The sequence below is a fragment of the Balaenoptera borealis genome (genome assembly GCF_965194805.1).
Source record: "Balaenoptera borealis genome assembly, chromosome: 14".
In the NCBI taxonomy this organism is placed as follows: domain Eukaryota; kingdom Metazoa; phylum Chordata; class Mammalia; order Artiodactyla; family Balaenopteridae; genus Balaenoptera; species Balaenoptera borealis.
This window is the reverse complement of record NC_138875.1, coordinates 91,556,753-91,573,201: the sequence shown is the minus strand read 5'-3', so window position 1 is coordinate 91,573,201 and position 16,449 is coordinate 91,556,753. Positions and strand designations below refer to the sequence as shown.

At 51.0% G+C, this 16,449-nt stretch overlaps 2 protein-coding genes across 9 annotated transcripts in view; one reads left to right on the top strand and one right to left on the bottom strand.

The window, feature by feature from the left end:
• The window catches only part of POLE (DNA polymerase epsilon, catalytic subunit), a 55,233-nt gene extending 52,408 nt beyond the window's left edge, over nucleotides 1-2,825 (top strand). For all 3 annotated transcript variants that reach the window (XM_082355369.1, XM_082355367.1, XM_082355368.1), the window contains 3 exons: nucleotides 317-442; nucleotides 1,084-1,173; nucleotides 1,297-2,825. In XM_082355369.1, coding sequence (XP_082211495.1) covers nucleotides 317-442; nucleotides 1,084-1,173; nucleotides 1,297-1,410 — 330 coding nt within the window. In that variant the 3' untranslated portion in view covers nucleotides 1,411-2,825. The remainder of the gene's footprint in view (nucleotides 1-316; nucleotides 443-1,083; nucleotides 1,174-1,296) is intronic.
• Nucleotides 2,826-2,956: 131 nt separating this feature from the next.
• P2RX2 (purinergic receptor P2X 2) lies at nucleotides 2,957-14,966 on the bottom strand. Of its 6 annotated transcripts, XM_082355381.1 has the most exons (12): nucleotides 7,697-7,975; nucleotides 7,270-7,405; nucleotides 7,093-7,164; nucleotides 6,907-6,982; nucleotides 6,729-6,825; nucleotides 6,475-6,555; nucleotides 6,210-6,348; nucleotides 5,702-5,832; nucleotides 5,375-5,465; nucleotides 5,187-5,252; nucleotides 4,959-5,036; nucleotides 2,957-4,766 (listed from the first exon to the last, which is right to left on the bottom strand). In XM_082355381.1, exons 1-12 carry the CDS (start codon nucleotides 7,870-7,872, stop codon nucleotides 4,662-4,664), a joined length of 1,248 nt encoding a protein of 415 aa, XP_082211507.1. In that variant the 5' UTR covers nucleotides 7,873-7,975; the 3' UTR covers nucleotides 2,957-4,661. The 6 variants fall into 6 exon arrangements, 5 of the variants coding, with proteins under 5 accessions (XP_082211507.1, XP_082211506.1, XP_082211505.1 ...); XM_082355380.1 differs by having other exon boundaries at nucleotides 2,957-5,036; XM_082355379.1 differs by having other exon boundaries at nucleotides 2,957-5,036; nucleotides 7,270-7,975.
• Nucleotides 14,967-16,449: the final 1,483 nt, after the last annotated feature.

Here is a 16,449-nt window from a genome sequence, read left to right as displayed (position 1 = left end):
GATCAGGGGGTCCTGCAGTACCCCCTCCCAAGTGACCCCAGTCTCCATCTTTTCTGGGTTACACCTCCTGGGCCCCCAGCTAGCTTTGGTGTGAATTAGAAACAAACACCCTTTTTCAAGCCACTCAGCTGCCACATGCCAGAACCTTGTCCTGGTAAACACGTAAGTGAAGACAGTGGTGATGTGAGTGTGCCCTGGAGCTGTGAGCAAGCGGTACCACAATTCTCACCACGAGCTCTTCTCTTTCCACTCTTTCCATCCCTTCTCAGTACTGGGGCTGAGGAAGGTGACCTGGTCCCTTTCCTTCTCTGCCTAGGATGGGTCTGTGCTGCCTCAGTGGCTCTGCTCCAACTGTCAGGTAGCCTACGACTCGTCAGTCATTGAGATGGCCCTGGTGGAAGCCCTGCAGAAGAAACTGATGGCCTTCACCCTGCAGGACCTGGTGAGCAGCGGGGCCTGGTGCTGGGGCTCTTTTGCACCCAGCCCGACCGCCCCTCCAGTTGGTGGAGGGTCTGTTGATAAGCAGTTTTCACCCACGGGAAACTAGAGGTGTACACAGGTCTCAACGTCGTTACCTGGTCCTCCAAGGTAACCACCTCTTGGGTCAGGCCTTGTCCATGAGCCCAGGTGACTCATTCATTTCTACAGCATCTGTTGGGCACCTACAGGGGCCAAGTGCTGGCTTCATGGACCTTTTTTATTCTAGTGGAGGGAGATGGACAACTAAGTGATGGTAAGAGTAAAGGGAACCAACAGGCAGTGTGTGAGCAAAAGAGGGACGCTTTCAGCATTAGGTGGAGGAGTGGTCTCACCAAGACCCGAGGAAGGTGTTGGGGTCCAGGCAGGGAACAGCTGGTGCCTGGTGTGATGGATGGGGGAGCCCCAGACTCAAGAGTAGGGTGTCCACAGGGAGGGTGTTGGGAAGCAGTTGGCATGTGTGGATAAAGCCCATTATCAAGTCTCAGACTTTATTCAGAATTGAGGTGAAGGCCATGGGGGAGGGAAGCCGGTCCGGTGCCAGGTGGCCGGCCAGCCCTGGCCTGGGCTGGGGAGGCTCCCAACTGGGGCTGCTTCTCGTCGCAGGTCTGCCTGAAGTGCCGGGGCGTGAAGGAGACCAACATGGCCGTGTACTGTAGCTGTGCCGGGGCCTTCTCCCTCACCATCCACACCAAGGTGGGGCCTCCCGTGGACAGCCAGCCCTGCTGCCCCTCGGCCATTGGCCCTTTCTGGGTTTCGGCCTTGCGTCCCTGTGCCTCCTCTGGGACTAGTTCTCACTGTGACTGGTCATTCCTGTAGGTCTTCATGGAGCAGATCAGAATCTTCCGGAACATTGCCCAGCACTATGGCATGTCGTACCTCATGGAGACCCTGGAGTGGCTGCTGCAGCAGAACCCCCAGCTGGGCCATTAGCAAGCTGGGCAGCGCCCCCATTCTCTGCTATGACTACCCACATCCGAGACGGGCACCCAGGAAGACGATCCTCAGGGAGCTTTCAGGGAGCAGGTCATGCGGCCCAGAAGCGTGAACCAGCCGGAGCAAGAAGTGGCTCCACCTCCAGGTTCCCTGGGGCCCCCAGCCTCGGTCAGGGCAGCCCTCTAGGCCCAAGAAGCATCTCCAGCGAGGGGTCCCAGGGCTGCTTTCTCGCTGGACGAGCACCCCCCGCTGCACGGCCCTCCCTGCTGCCCCAGCCCTTCCTGCCCCCCCCCCTCTGCTGCCCCGAGGCCTTCCGTTTGAGCCGAGCCCCTGAGGGTGGCTGGAAGCCAGAGGCAGGGCGAGGGGTGCCTGAGTGGGGGTCTGCAGCCCCAGCTCTCCAGTCCCTTGCCTCCGGGAGAGGTGCTGTCCTACGGTCCATGCCAGCGGCAGGCGGGCCGCATCCAGGGGACCCGGGCTGAACCCGTGGCGACCTGGGCGTCTCTCACACACAGAGTTCTGGGGCTTGGGCCCCTCCGTCTGTGGAGATTCCCGGTCAGAGCAGGCTTTGCCGGAGTGTCCGTATCATGGCGTAGTCACCTCATCGGCAGCAGCGAGGCTGGGCTGGGGGCGGGAAGGCTGAGGAAGGGGAGGGTCTCAGGCTGGGGCTCAGCCGCAGCGGGGCCTGGCACCTCTCTCTCTGAATCTGCCTGTGCTGTGAGGGGGGCCACTGCAGCAGGAGGCCTGGGGGCCCCGGGGAGGGAGGAGGCACACCATTATCGCGGACTTTGACATCATATGTTAGCACCTGGATTCTAGAAAAATATTTCTTCACATGCAAGACTAGGTTCTTTCCTTCAGGTCTGAGGAGTGGTTGGGAGAGGATGGAGAAAAGGGCAACAGCAATTTTATCGGGATTGAGGCAGTTCTGTTCTTGCTTCTCAGCCTCAGGGATCAGTACAAGACCTGTGACCCCAAGGCAGAGAGGGTCCTTGGGCTGAGCCCCCTTTAAAATGCGACACTCACCACCAGCTTGTTCAGGGCCCTGTTGCTGCACAGAGATGTGGGCCGTGCTGTTTTCTTCTCCCGGGTGGGGCTGAAAGAGGAGAATGGGCCAGGCTGGGGAACCCTTTGCTGAGCATGAGTTCTCCCTCCGTTCTGCCAGCAGCCCCAGAACATAAGACCAACTCCGTGCACCTCATTTCTAACTAAATGCAACTGGAAGCAAAAGAAAACCAGCCAAATTGGTGAGGACACAAACATGTTAAAAGTGAATCATAGACTCAGAAACCCCAAACGGGTGGGCAGTGGGGGGCCCCACTGTTGGCTCTGGAGCCTGGTTTAAATTTGTCCTGGTTACCTCAATTTACACTTTGGATTTTCGTTTTAATTTTACACTTTGACATTTCCTACAATTTTCACTGTGTGTATGTTTGTGCGCTGCGCCTGGGTCTCTGGAAGGAAGGAAAGAAGACTAAGTAATTGACGTCTGTCTGTCTGGGTTTGTTGGCCCCTGGGTACTGCCCACCAGGCGCATCCAGGCCCAGCGACTGCAAGAAACCTGACTCGGCTTGGAAGGGGATGGAGCCTCTCAGCCCCCAGATGGAGATCAAATCAAATTAGGGCCGAGTTGGGGAGGAGGAGGGCTAACTGTGCTTCCTGGAAGCAGAGCCGGAGAAGTCCCAGGGGAGCACGGAGGAGCGAGGAGGTGGGGCTGCGTGCCTCACCCCCCAACACTGTGTTCCCTGCAGCGGGGCCGGCTTAGTTGGCTGGGGGCATCTGGGGCGGTGGAGGTCCCAGGGTCACTCTTATGCTTGGAGATGGGAAACCTGAGCCCCTGGCCCTGGTTCTTGAGCTGCAGCCCAGCTCCAACTGGAAAAGCTGGTTTCTCTAAAACTAGAGCTGGATGTCTATGAGCCAGACACTCAGGATATCACAGGCATTTGAGTGACCCAGGGAGCTGACGAGCATAGGAGAATCTGCAGGAGTGCTGGGTGGGGGCTTCTCAAGGGTTTGTGGCTCCAGTGAGTGGTGCTGGCCTCGTTGGCAGGTGGGGAGGCCAGCTCTGACTTTGGGAGTGATGGGGTCACAGGTGAAAGGATCTGTGGGAGGGACTATGCCTCCTCAGGTCTGTGCACCATCATAGCCGTTGCTGGGGAAACCATCCAACCAGGTCCTGGTGTCCTCAGAGCAGGGCCTGGCCAGGCAGAGCTGCTAAGTGGAATGACCACTGTAGCATCCAAGGCCAGAACCAGATTACCCGTAGGCCTGATCCAGCTAGCGCCGGCTTCCCACACTCCTCCGACCTCGTCCTGCCCTGTCCACCCCTGTTCCCCAGCACCGAATTCCTTCCTCCACCCCAATCCCCATTTGAAATAGAGCCTCAGGGCCTGGGTGGGCATTTTGGTGTCAGCCTAAGCTCTCGTTTTCCTTGGGTACAACTCTCATCGCCTCCCTCCTGGCTTTCTTCCTCTTTGAGAGGTTTGGGGTCTGGGATGAGCCTTTTCCTATATTTTGAGGTTTGGGGCCCGGGATGAGCCCTGCAGGAAGCTGGTAAATGCACTACCTGAAGGACATGCTGGGATGAGTCTAGGGGTCCTCGTGCGCTCTCAGCCTGTGTGTCCCCCACCTCCACTGGCCCCCAGGTCAGACATGACTGTAGCCTGGCTGGACGTGGGGGCAGCAGACGCGTCCACACACTCTGCACCCAGGCTGGCTAGAGGGGCGATACGGAGGGCCAAGCACACCACAAGAGAGACCCCGTGCGCAAAGACCTGCCATTGCGTGTTTGTCTTAGAGCCTGAAAGTGCTTTTCCCCAAAGACGAAGCCAGAAGGTTCTGGTCACAGGTTTATTGGACTTGGATGTGTGATTTCCTGGCTATGAGGTGAGCGAAGGGTCTGGGTAGGGGTGGGTGGGTGGGGAGGAGCAAAGAGCCTGGGAGGAGAACAGCTAGGGAGAAGGTGGAGGTGGGGACTTGCCCCCTACAGGCCCCTGGGCAGTTGGGGGACGAGGTGGGCAGGCCGGGAGCAGGTGCCGTCCCCTTCATGTCATCCCACTGCCTGGTTGCACGGGGGCCCTTTGGCTGCTGGTTTTGCTGAGACGCAGTGTTGAGGTGTGTGGGCAGGGCCCAGGTCCGAGGTCCCAGCCATGCTGCCCTGGGGAGCTGGGGGCGCTCCTGGGGCCACAGACTTCAGGGGCCCCCAACAGGCCCAGGTCTTGAGTGCAGCACGACAGAAGGTGGGAGCGGGCTCAGAGCTGGGCCAAACCTCGGGCGTCCGTGAGAGCGCAGTCCTGCGGGGAAGGCTCGGAGGCGCCAAGCCCTGGCCCTGCTCCCCGCCTGGGAGCATCCACCATCTGCTCAGACGGGGCAGAGGTGGGGCAAGGCCATGCGGGGGGGACAGCCCAGGCCTGGCTCTGCCCCTCACCCTGCGGTCGGCCGGCCTGGCCTGGGTCTGCGGAGCAGGGATAGGGTGGGGGAGGGGCCTGGCCCAAAACAAGGGCCAGGGTCACGGGCCAGCTGCCTGAGGAGGGCCCGGGAGTACACACCTTGTCAAATTTCTTATGGCTGTAGACCTTGTTTTTGTTCATGAACGTTAGCAAGATCCAGTCGCACAGGAAGGAGCCCTGAGGCCAGCAAGACCAACGCGTAAGAGCCTGGCACCCGCCCCCCCGTCCCCCCACCCCGAGGCCAGCAAGACCAACGCGTAAGAGCCTGGCACCCACCCCCCGTCCCACCCCCCCCCCCCACCCCCGACCCTAGCGTGCATCCCTTACCACCCCGATGGAGGTCAGCGCTGTGGCCAGGTTAATGATGGTGGGAATCAGGCTGAACTTCCCTGCCTGGAGGCAAAGAGGCTGCCTGAGATGGTCGGGAGTGGGGCTCAAGGGAGGCGTGGGGTGTAGTAGGAGAGATTGAGGCTGGGCCAGCCCAAATCCCAGGTAGGCAAGGTGGGCTGGTTTACCTGTCCGTGCACGATGACGTCAATTCGGATCCCGTAGGCTTTGATGAGTGTGCGGGTGGTGCTACCGTTTATTTTGTAATACTTGGCGAACCTAGGGCAGAATGACCCGGAAGCACGTCAGAACCTGGGATGGAATGACCCGGGTGCAGGAGCCCTGGCCACCTGACCCTGAGGAGCATGACGGTGGGTGCACCTGTTGCCCAAATGGGGCAGCTCCAAGACTCCGCCGCCAACTGGCGCCCCTGAACCTTTGGGCACCTGCCCTGTTGACTCCTGGACCTCCACGGCTAGGGCAGATGAGGACCCAGCATCCCAAGGCCAAGGTACCTGAAGTTGTAGCCAGATGAGGCTGGGACATGCTTGGGGTCGAGCCTCCGGAAGGAGTATTTGGGGTTGCACTTGGATGCCGACAGGTCCAGGTCACAGTCCCAGTTGATAATGACCCCAATTACACCGCCCTGTCCAAAAGTGGGCACAGACACAGGGTCAGGGTGGGCTCACAGAGAGGACCTTCAACAGCCCCAGAGTCCTGCTGAGGCTACGTGCGGGGTGCATACTGTGAGGCACCCAGGGCAGCTCAGGGCAGAGAGCTGGGGAAGGGGGCTAGTTGACTGCCCTGCTTCCGAGGCACGAGGGGATGCCAGGAGTCAATAATTTAGCAGGAGCCATGCACACCCAGATGGGCCAGCCGATCGTGTTTCTCTTCCTCTGCCCGAGCAGGGCCAGGGCTGGCCAAACTGCAGACGGACTCGGCTGTAACGAGACCCTTTGTGTGCAGGTGGGAGCCAGCACCTGGACGGACAGCTGTCCCAGCCGCTCTCCCTGGTGCCCTCACCGCGTGTGCCAGCTGCGTGAAGTTTTCCCCTGCCTGCTCCACGATGTAGCCCAGCTTGAAGATGGGGCAGTAGAGGTCAGAGACCTCATGGAACGTGCAGTGTTTCAGGTAGCCATCCTTCCGGCTCTCGATGTTGCCCCTAAAGACAAGGCCCAGCGGCATCAGATGGGGAGGGAGCAGAAGCCATGCACCCCCAAACAACACATTCCAAGAGGCAACTCCCACTCCAGCCCATCCCTTGTCACCACACGCTAATGGCTCTTACTTGGAGAACTGGAATTTGGGGTAGTGGATGCTGTTCTTGATGAGGATGGTGAAATTCGGGGCCATCTTACCGAGAAACTGGCTGAGGAGGCACAGGCTGGGTGTGTTTAGTCTCCCCTTCCCCCCGTCCCCCAGCCTCCCCCGCTGCGCTGTCCCTCCCTCCCTTCTCCCCCCACACACCCCGACTCCGGTCAGTGAGGAGAAAGGAGCAAAGGAGCTTGGCCCCAGGTGGGTGGGGACAGCGGGCGTGCACACCTGACTGAGGCCCCGTCTTCCACCGGGCACCAGCCGGACACCTCGCAGGTCTTGGAGGACCCGTGGTAATAAGGCACGCAGCGCCCGGTCCGCAGGCCTGTGGGCAGACGCGCGCTCAGGTGGCAGATGCGCGCTCAGGGGCGCGGCCCGCCCCCGCCCCCAGTTGGCACACACTGACCGTTTCCCAGCATGTCCAGCTGCCCAGCCACGCAGTCTTCGTCCGAGTCGCAGGTGGCGTTGTTGACCCTCATACTCTAGGGAGGAGGCTGCTTGGTCAGGGGCCCGACACCCTTTGCCCCCAGGCGCAGCGGACCAGGCAGGGCCCCTCCCTCCCGCCCCCGCTCTGCTCTCTACCCGGCCTCACCTCGGCGCAGGTTCCGAGGGTCTGGAAGGGGGTGACCTCGATCCTGGTGATGATGCTGAACACGCTGCCCCCCTGGGCTCAGAAAGAAGGGACGGTCGGCCGGCGCCGGGCAGCTCGGCCGCCGCTCGGTCCCACCCTCGGGGTGCTCGGGTTGGGGGCGGGGCCCGAGTGGCACACCTCGGGGGGTTTCACGTACTCCTCCACGTCCCACACTTTGTGCTCGGACGAGGTGATGCCCTTGACCTTGGTGATGACGGAGCTCTCGGGGCCCGTCTCGCTGTCCTGGTAGCTCTTCTGCACGACGAACACGTACCTGTGCGGACGGGCAGGGCCGGCTCTGGAGGCGACCCCGGGGCAGGCCCGGGACCCCTCCCCTGCCGAGTCAGCTCGACTCCGGCGGGATCGAGGCTGCGTCACCGTCTCTCGGGGGCCGGCCGGGTAGGCTATGCGGCGCCCGAGGGGCCAGCCCGGCGGCCGCCGGCGCTCTCCTCGCCCCATGCCCAGAGCGGCCCCTCCAACCTGGGACGTCCCGGCGGCGCCCTCCCTTCCCCTCCGGACCCCGCTGGGCACCCCCTGCCGCCGGGTCTCCCCCGTGCGCACCCACCACACGAAGTAGAGCAGAATGAGCAGCTGCACCGCGCGGTACACGATGCCCAGGCGCCGGTTCTTCACCACGATCACCTTGGGCGTCTCGTAGTCCCAGAACGCGGACCAGCAGCCCCGGGCCAGGCGTCGGGCCGCGGCCGTCCCCGCGGGGGGCTTGGGCTCGGCGGCCGCCATGGCCCCGAGCTGCTGGGTCTGGGAAGCGGGCTGGGGGGCGCCGGCGTGGCCGCCTCCGGGGCGTGGCCTCGCGCGCCCCGCCCTGTCCCGCCTCGCCCCGCCCCAGGTCGGTCCCCGAGCCGCGGGAGCGCCGGGCGGAGACACGCAGCGCACCTGGCAGGTGTCGCCAGGTGGGGCCCCGAGCGGGCAGAGTCGGGGTCGCGGCAGCCGTCGCCCCCAGCCCGCTCAGGGAGGGCGTGAAGACGGTGCAGGCCCTCGCGTCCCTCGGGAGGACACTAGACGCGGGGGGAAGACGCGGCAGAGCACTGCCCGCCTCCTCCGCGCCTCCGCCGGTGTCTGATGCGCAGCGCGCACTAAACCCGAAGAGCAATCCCTTTGAAAAATACATATGTATATTTACCCAATTTTGTTGGGATACAACCGACGCGTGAAGTTGTGTAAGTTTAAGGTGCACAAGGAGATGATTTCCCAAGAGCAATCCTTGATTCGGGTCCGCGGTTCCCCGCAGCTCGGCAAAGGCACCCCTGCCTCCAGGGTTCAGACAAAAATCTGGATCACTTTCTTTGCCCTAACAGTCCTCTTGCTTTTGTCTACAGATACACGTCAGGGCTGTTGGGTTCTAGCCCCTTCCCCATCCCCCCACCCCAAGCGCCCCGCCACGTTTCTCACCTGGATTTCCGCACTCTAGGCTTCTACCCATTTCCGTCTCTGTTTTGTTTTGTTTCCTATACAGCTCGGAGGAAACATGTTTTTGTTTTTACTTTTTGTATCTCTACCCCCACCTCATTATTTTGGACCAAATCCCAGACATCGTACTATTTCACAAAATGATAAATGTTTTACACATTTTTGAGGTGAAATTCACATAGCATTTAATTAGCCGTTTTAATGAACAATTCATTGAAGTTTAGTACATTCACAATATTGTGCAACCACCATCATCTACTTCCAAAACATTCTAATCATTACCAGATAAAACCTCATGCCCATCAAGAACTTCCTGTCCCCCTGCTCTTGCACATACTGGCAACCACCAATCATCTACCTTCTCTCTATGGATTTATCTATTTTGGATATTTCAAATAATGGAATCGTAGAATATTTGCCTTTTTGTGTCTGACTTCTTTCACTTAGCATAATGTCTTCAAGGTCCATCTGGGTTGTAGCATGTGTCAGTACTCCACTCCCTTTTATGGCAGAACGATATTGTACTGTATGGATATTCCACAATTTATCTGTTCGTCCACTGATAGACATTTGACCTTTTATATTTTATATTTTGGCTATTGTAACTAGTGCTGCTATGAACATCCGGGTGCAAGTATTTGAACAACTATTTTCAATTCTTTGGTGTATATGCCTAGGAGTGGAATTTCTGGGTCATATGGTAATTTTGTGTTTAACTTTTTGAAGAACCATCAAAGTGTCTCCCAAGCAGCTGAGCCATTTTACATTCCAGTTAGCAATATACAGGGATTCCAGTTTCTATACATCCTTTTCAACACTTATTTTCCACTCACTTATGACCATCCTAGTGGGTGAAATTATATAATTTATTTGGATTAATGACTATTCAAGTTCCTTGCCCATTTAAAAAAAAAAGTATTTGTTTATTTGGCTGCATCGGGTCTTAGTTGCAGGATCTTTCGTTGCGGCACCCGGTCCCTTCGTTGCAGCACGTGGGCTTCTCTCTAGTTGTGGCATGCAGGCTCCTCTCTAGTTAGAGCGCAGGCTCAGTAGTTGCAGTGCACAGGCTCTCTAGTTGTGGCATGTGGGCCCTAGAGCGTGCAGGCTTAGTTGCCCCGCGGCATATGGGATCTTAGTTCCCAGACCAGGGATTGAACCCATGTCCCCCACATTGGAAGGCAGATTCTTAACCCCTGGATCACCAGGGAAGTCCCACCTTGTCCATTTTTTAATTGGGTTAAAAAATTTTGTTGTTCAGTTGTAAGAATTCTTTATGTATTCTGGATAGTAGACCCTTATCAGATATATGATTTTCAAATATTTTGTCCCATTGTAGGTTGTCTTTTCACTTTATTGATAATGACCTTTGATGCACAAAAGTCTTTTATTTTGATGAAGTCCAATTTATCTATGTTTTCTTTTGTTGTTTCTGCTTCTGGTGTCATTTCTAAAATCCATTGCCAAATCCAAGGTCATGAAAATTTACCCCTGTTTTCTTCTAAGAGTTTTATGATTTTAGCTGTTATATTTAGATTGTTGATCCATTTTGAGCTAATCTTTGCATATGGTGTGAGGTAGGGCTCCAACTTCATTCTTTTGCACGTGGATGTCCAGTTGTCCCTGCACCATTTGTTAAAGAAACTATCCTTTACCCACTGAGGGTCTGGCACCTGTGTTGAAAATCAATTGGCCATAGACACAGAGTTTATTTCTGGGTTTTCTATTCTATTCCATTGTCCTATCTGTATTATCCTTATGCCAGCACCACACTGTTTGTTTTGATAACTATAGCTTTATAGAAAAATTTGAAATTGGAAAATGTGAGTCCTCCAACTTTTTGTTCTTTTTCAATATTGTTTTGGTTATTCAGTGCCCCTTGCAATTCCATATGGATTTAAGGAGCAGCCGTACCATTTCTGCAGACAAGGCCACTGGAATCTTGATTGATAGAGATTGCACTGAATCTGCAGTTTGCATTGGGTAGCATAGCCATCTTAGCAATAGTAAGTCTTCCAATACATGAACATGGGGTGTCATTACATTCATTTACATCTTCTTTAATTTCTTTAAACAATGCTTTGTCATTTTTATTATACAACTCTTTCACTTCCTTGGTTAAATCTATTCCTATGGTATTTTTGTTTGTTTGTTTTGGATGCTATTGTAGAGAGGATTATTATCTTACTTTCATTTGCTGATTGTTCATTGATGGTATGTAGAAGCATAACTGATTTTTGTGGGTTGAGCTTCTACCCTGCAACTTTGCTGAACTCATTTACTAGTTGTAGTAGTTTTCTTGTGGATTCTTTGGGATTTTCTGTATATAAGATCCTGTCATCTGCAAACAGAGACTTTCTTTCTTTTTTGATTTGGATGCCTTTTATTTATTTTTCTTGTTTGATTTTTCAGGCTAAAACTTCCAGGATTGGTGTTAAATGTTAACTTCCTTAAATGTTAACTTTTAAAATTTAGAAAAGGAGGGAACACATCTCAACTTATTCTATGAAGCTAGTATTGCTCTGTGGAAAAAAAAAAAAAAAAAAAAAGGAAGACATCACAAGAACAGACTAATTCTTTAAAATATAGATGCAAAAATTCTCAAAAAGAAAAGCAAACCAACTGTTAATTTAATATCCAAAAATTAATTATATCATATGCCATATCAACAAAATAAAGGACAAAAACCACATGATCATCTCAGTAGATGCAGAAAAAGCATTTGACAAAATCCAAAACATTTCTTCATGATAACAACACTTAACAAACTAGGACTAGAAAGGAAATTTCTCAACCTGATAAAAAGTATCTACAAAACACCCACAGCTGATACCATTCTTAATGGTGAAAAGAATGAATGCTTCTCCCTAAGATAAGGAATAAGAAGGGGGTGTCCTCCCTTGTCTCCTCTATTCAACATTGTCCTGGAGGTTCCAGCCAGGGCACATAGCAAGAAAATGGGGACAAAATTAAAATAGAAATAGAAAAGCCTAAGGAATCCACTAAAACCTATTAGAACTAATAAGCAAGTTCAGCAAGGTTGCAAGATGCAAGATCAATATGTAACCGAGCAGGACCCTGTGGGGCCTTCCCGGGACAGACCCTCCCCTGTCCTCTGCCTGCCTCTTGTCTGTAGAAAAACTTCAGCCTCCTAGGCCTTCCCCCAGTTCCAAAGAACAAATTTAATCAGAGAAGTGAGAAAATGCAGAAAGAAAACAGTCAAACAAGACAAAATAACAATATTTTAGCCATTAAACAAAGTCAAGGACCTTTAGTTCTTCCTCAAGGGCTATAGATACTATGCTGAGCCGTGTCCTTGAGCTGTTTGGCAGATACTGAGACCCCCACCAGGTGTCAGAAGTTAACTGTATGCTGCCCACAAGCATGTAGACCCCAGACTGGCTGGAACCTGAAGGTTGATGATGTTGACTCCCAATTACCTCACCACCAACCAATTAGAAGAATGTCCACGAGCTGATCACACACCCCACAACCTCCCTCCCTCACCCTGTCTTTAAAAACCTTTCCCTGAAAGCCTTCGGGGAGTTCAGGTCTTTTGAGCACTAGTTCCCTGGACTCCTTGCTTGGTACCTGCAATAAATGCTGCACTTTCCTTCGTCACAACCCGGAGTCAGTGGGTTGGCTTTGCTGCTTGCAGGCAAGAAGACCCAAGTTTGGTTCAGTAAAAAATATATAGGGAATTCCCTGAGGGTCCAGTGGTTAGGACTCTGCGCTTCTACTGCAGGGGGGCTGGGTTCAATCCTTGGTCGGGGAACTAAGATGCTGCAAGCCACGCAGTGTGGCCAAAAACAAAGAAACAAATATATAAAAATCAGTTATATTTACAACACTTGCAATGAACAATCTGAAAATTAAGAAAACAGTTCCAGGAACTTCCCTGGTGGTCCAGTGGTTAAGAATCCACCTTCCAATGCAAGGGATGTGGGTTCAACCCCTGGTCGGGGAACTAAGATCCCACATGCCTCGGGGCAACTAAGCTCCCCATGCTGCAACTAGGACCTGACACAGCCATAAATAAATAAATAAGTAAAAAGAAAAGAGTTCCATTACAATAGTATTCAAAATAATAAAATACTTAGGAATAAATTTAACAGGACTAGTGCCTTATACTCTGAAACTCATAAAACTTTTTTTTTTTAATTAAAGAATATCTAAGTAAGTTGGAAGACAGTCCATGTTCATGGACTGAAAGGCTTAATGATGTTAAAATAGCAATTCTTCCTGAATTTATCTACAACTTTAGCACAATCTCTATTAAAATCCCAGGTAGCTTCTTTGCAGAAAAGAATAAACTGATCCTAAAATTCATATAAAAATGCAAGGGATCCAGAGTAGCCAAAACAATCTTGAAAAAGCAGAGTGAAGTTGGAGGACTCACACTTCCCAAATTCAGACCTTACTACAAAGCTACAGTAATCAAAACAGTTACCATAGGACCCAACAACTCACTTGTACTTACTGGCATAAGGAGAGAAATGTAGATTTATGGAACTGACTTGAGAACAAAGAAAGAAAATATAAATATGTAAACCAGAATAAAATAAATTGATTTTGACAATGATACCAAAATAATTCACTGGGGAAAGAGTAGTCTTCCGACAAATGGTGCTGGGACAACTGTATATCCATATGCAAAAGAATTAACTTGGACCCCTACCTCACGCCATATACAAAAATTAATTCAAGATGCATTAAAGACCTAAATGTAAAAGCTAAAACCATAACACTCTTAGAAGAAAACATAGGTGTAAATATTTGTGGACTTAGGTTTGGCAATGGATTCTTATAAATGATAACATAAGTAGAGAAAATAAATAAATAAATTGAACTTCACCAAAATTAGAAAATTTTGTGCTTCAAAGGACACCATCAAGAAAGTAAAAAGACCACCCATAGAATGGGAGAAAATACTTGCAAATCATATATATGATAAGGGACTTGTACCTCAAAAAAACTTACAACTCAATAATAAAATGATAAATAACCAATTTGAAAAAGGAGCAAAGGATCTGAATAGAAAATTTTCCACAGAAGATACACAAATGGCCAGTTAGTATATGAAATTACACTCAACAGCATCCACTAGTAGGGAAATGCAAATCAAAACCACAGTGAGAGACCACTTCACACCCACCAGGATGACTGTAATCGAAAAGAAGATAATAACAAGTGTTGGTGGGGATGTGGAAAAAGCAGATACTTTTTATATCCAGTGGGAATGAACAGTGGTGCAGCCACTTTGGAAAACTGTCTGACAGTCTCTCAAAAGGTTAAACCTAGAGTTATCACAGGACCCAACAATCCACTTCTAGGTGGAACACCCATAGGACATGAAAACGTGTCCACACGGAAACCTGTACATAAGTGTTCACAGCAGCATTATCCATAATGGCTAAAATTGGAAATAGCCCAAATGTCTATCAACTGATAAATAAATAGTATGTGGTATATCCATACAACAGAATGATTCTGCAATGAAAAAAATGAAGGACCTTCTACGTTACAATGTGCGTGAAGCTTGAAAAAATTTTGCTCATTGAAAGAAGTGAGTCCCTGGAGACCACCTGTTGTATGAATCCATTTATATGGAATGTGCAGAGCAGGGAAATCCATAGAGTTGGAAAGCAGATTAATGGTTGCCAGGCACTGGGGTGGGGGGAGGGGAAGATGGGGAGTGAGGGCTACAGAGTCCTGGGACCTCCAGGGTGCTACGGTAGGATGGGCCCCTGCTCCCTCGTTGCCTGCAACCTGGGGGCAACAGAGACCCTTCCCTGGGGTGTTGCCCTGCTCCTGGGCCCACGGATGCCGCTGTCAGCAGAGGCGGTTTCTCCCTGCGCCTTGAAGGGGAGTGGCTGGCCAGTCTGCCCAGCACAGGTTACAGGAGCACACAGTACGGGGCTCTCCACTGGCCAGGGGCTGGTCGCTGTGTGTGGCCCACTAGCAGCCTGACCCCAACAACTGCAGGGTTCAACATCTGGCACACTGACCCCACGAACAGAAGGTCGTGAGGGAGGAGAGGTGTGGGCAGCTCCGAGAGGCTGTCACACGGTTCGAGAAAGAAGAGAAACTGGGGAGAAGCGATAAATGGACTTGGTGGGCCCCGGGCAAGAGGATTTTTAAAAAGGTTCACACCTAAAATGTCAGGGTGAAATACCGGCGTTCCAGGGATAGAGAGAAACCCACACCAAAAGGGAGATTTCTCCCCTGCAGGTCACCCTCCTCCCCTTGGGCAAAGCCCTGCCTGGCCAGCTGTGGCAGGGGTTCTGTCTTCTGAAAATGTGTAGTGTTTTTTCCTTATCTTTTCTCAGAAGAAAAGGTATGTTATAAAATCTCGTTTGTCCAAGAATTTAGTGATTTCTTTCACTGTTTGAGAAGAGTTTTCTGCTGTGTCGTTAACTCTCCCGTTAGCAGCCTCTCAAAGTCAGTGCGAAGCCTGTGTCTGGACCCCAACCGCTCATTGTGAGGTTTAGGTGAGTTGTCTCGAAGCATCCTGGAAGGAAAATTAAAAGTGAAAAGTCCTAATGCAAACTTCAGGCTGGGAGAAAACAAGCGTGGCCCCAACCACAGAGTCAGTGGTGACAGTTAAGGTGTCAGTTAAAATCAATTGCATAAACATATTTAAATAAGTTAAAGAATTTGATCAAAAGCTTTTTTTCTGCATCTATTGAGATGATCATATGGTTTTTATTCCTCAGTATGATAATGTGGTGTATCATACTGATTGATTTGCCGATATTGAAAAACCCTTGCATCCCCGGGATAAATCCCACTTGATTCTGGTGTGTGATCCTTTTAATGTGTTGTTGGAGTCAGTTTGCTAGTATTTTGTTGAGGATTTTTGCATCTGTGTTCATCAGTGATACTGGCCTGTAACTTGCTTTTTTTTGTGATATCTTCATCTGATTTTGGTATCAGGGTGATGATGGTGGCCTCATAGAATGAGTTTGAAACTCTTCCTTCCTCTGCAATTTTTTTTGGAATAGTTTCAGAAGGATAGATGTTAACTCTTCTCTAAATGTTTGGTACAATTCACCTGTGAAGCCATCTGGTCCTGGACATTTGTTCCTTGGGAGTTTTTTAATTACTGACTCAGGGAATTCCCTGGTGGTCCAGTGGTTGGGACTCCGCGTTTTCACTGCCGTGGGCCCAGGTTCAATCCCTTGTCAGGGAACCAAGATCCTGCAAGCCACATGGCGTGGCCAAAAATACTGATTCAATTTCAGTACTGGTAATTGGTCTGTTTATATTTTCCATTTCTTCCTGGTTCAGTCTTGAAAGATTGTACCTTTCTAAGAATTTGTCCATTTCTTCCATGTTGTCCATTTTATTGGTATATAGTTGCTCTTATGATCCTTTGTATTTCTGTGGTGTTGGTTGTAATTTCTCCTTTTTCATCTCTGATTTTATTGATTTGGACCCTCTCCCTTTTTTTCTTGATGAGTTTGGCTAAAGTTTTATCATTTTTTTTTCATTTTGATATGTTTTATTTAACCTAATACATCCAAAGTATTATTGTTTCTTTTTTTATTACATAAAGAATTTAATTCAGCTATTTATATACATTTTATATAATATTCTTTACCATTATGGTTTATCATAGGATATTGAATATAGTTCCCTGTGCTATACAGTAGGACCTTGTTGTTTATTCATTCTATATATAAAAGCTTACATCTGTTAACCACAATCTCCCACTCCATCCCTCCCCCATCCCCTCCTCTCCCTTGGCAAACACGAGTCTGTTCTCTATGTCCGTGAGTCTGTTTTTTGTTTCACAGATAAGTTCATTTGTGTCATATTTTAGATTCCACAAATAAGTGATATCACATGGTATTTGTCTTTCTCTTTCTGACTTACTTCACTTAGTATGAT

Bases quoted from the DNA above. Each gene is read 5' to 3' on its own strand.
- P2RX2 (XM_082355378.1), bottom strand. From the start codon at position 7,872: ATGGCGGCCGCCGAGCCCAAGCCCCCCGCGGGGACGGCCGCGGCCCGA. The intron at 5,833-6,209 runs GTGAGGGCACCA...ACTTTTGGACAG, and splicing joins TCACGCAGCTGGCACACGCG to GGCGGTGTAATTGGGGTCAT. The intron at 5,466-5,701 runs GTACCTTGGCCT...ATTCTGCCCTAG, and splicing joins TCATCTGGCTACAACTTCAG to GTTCGCCAAGTATTACAAAA.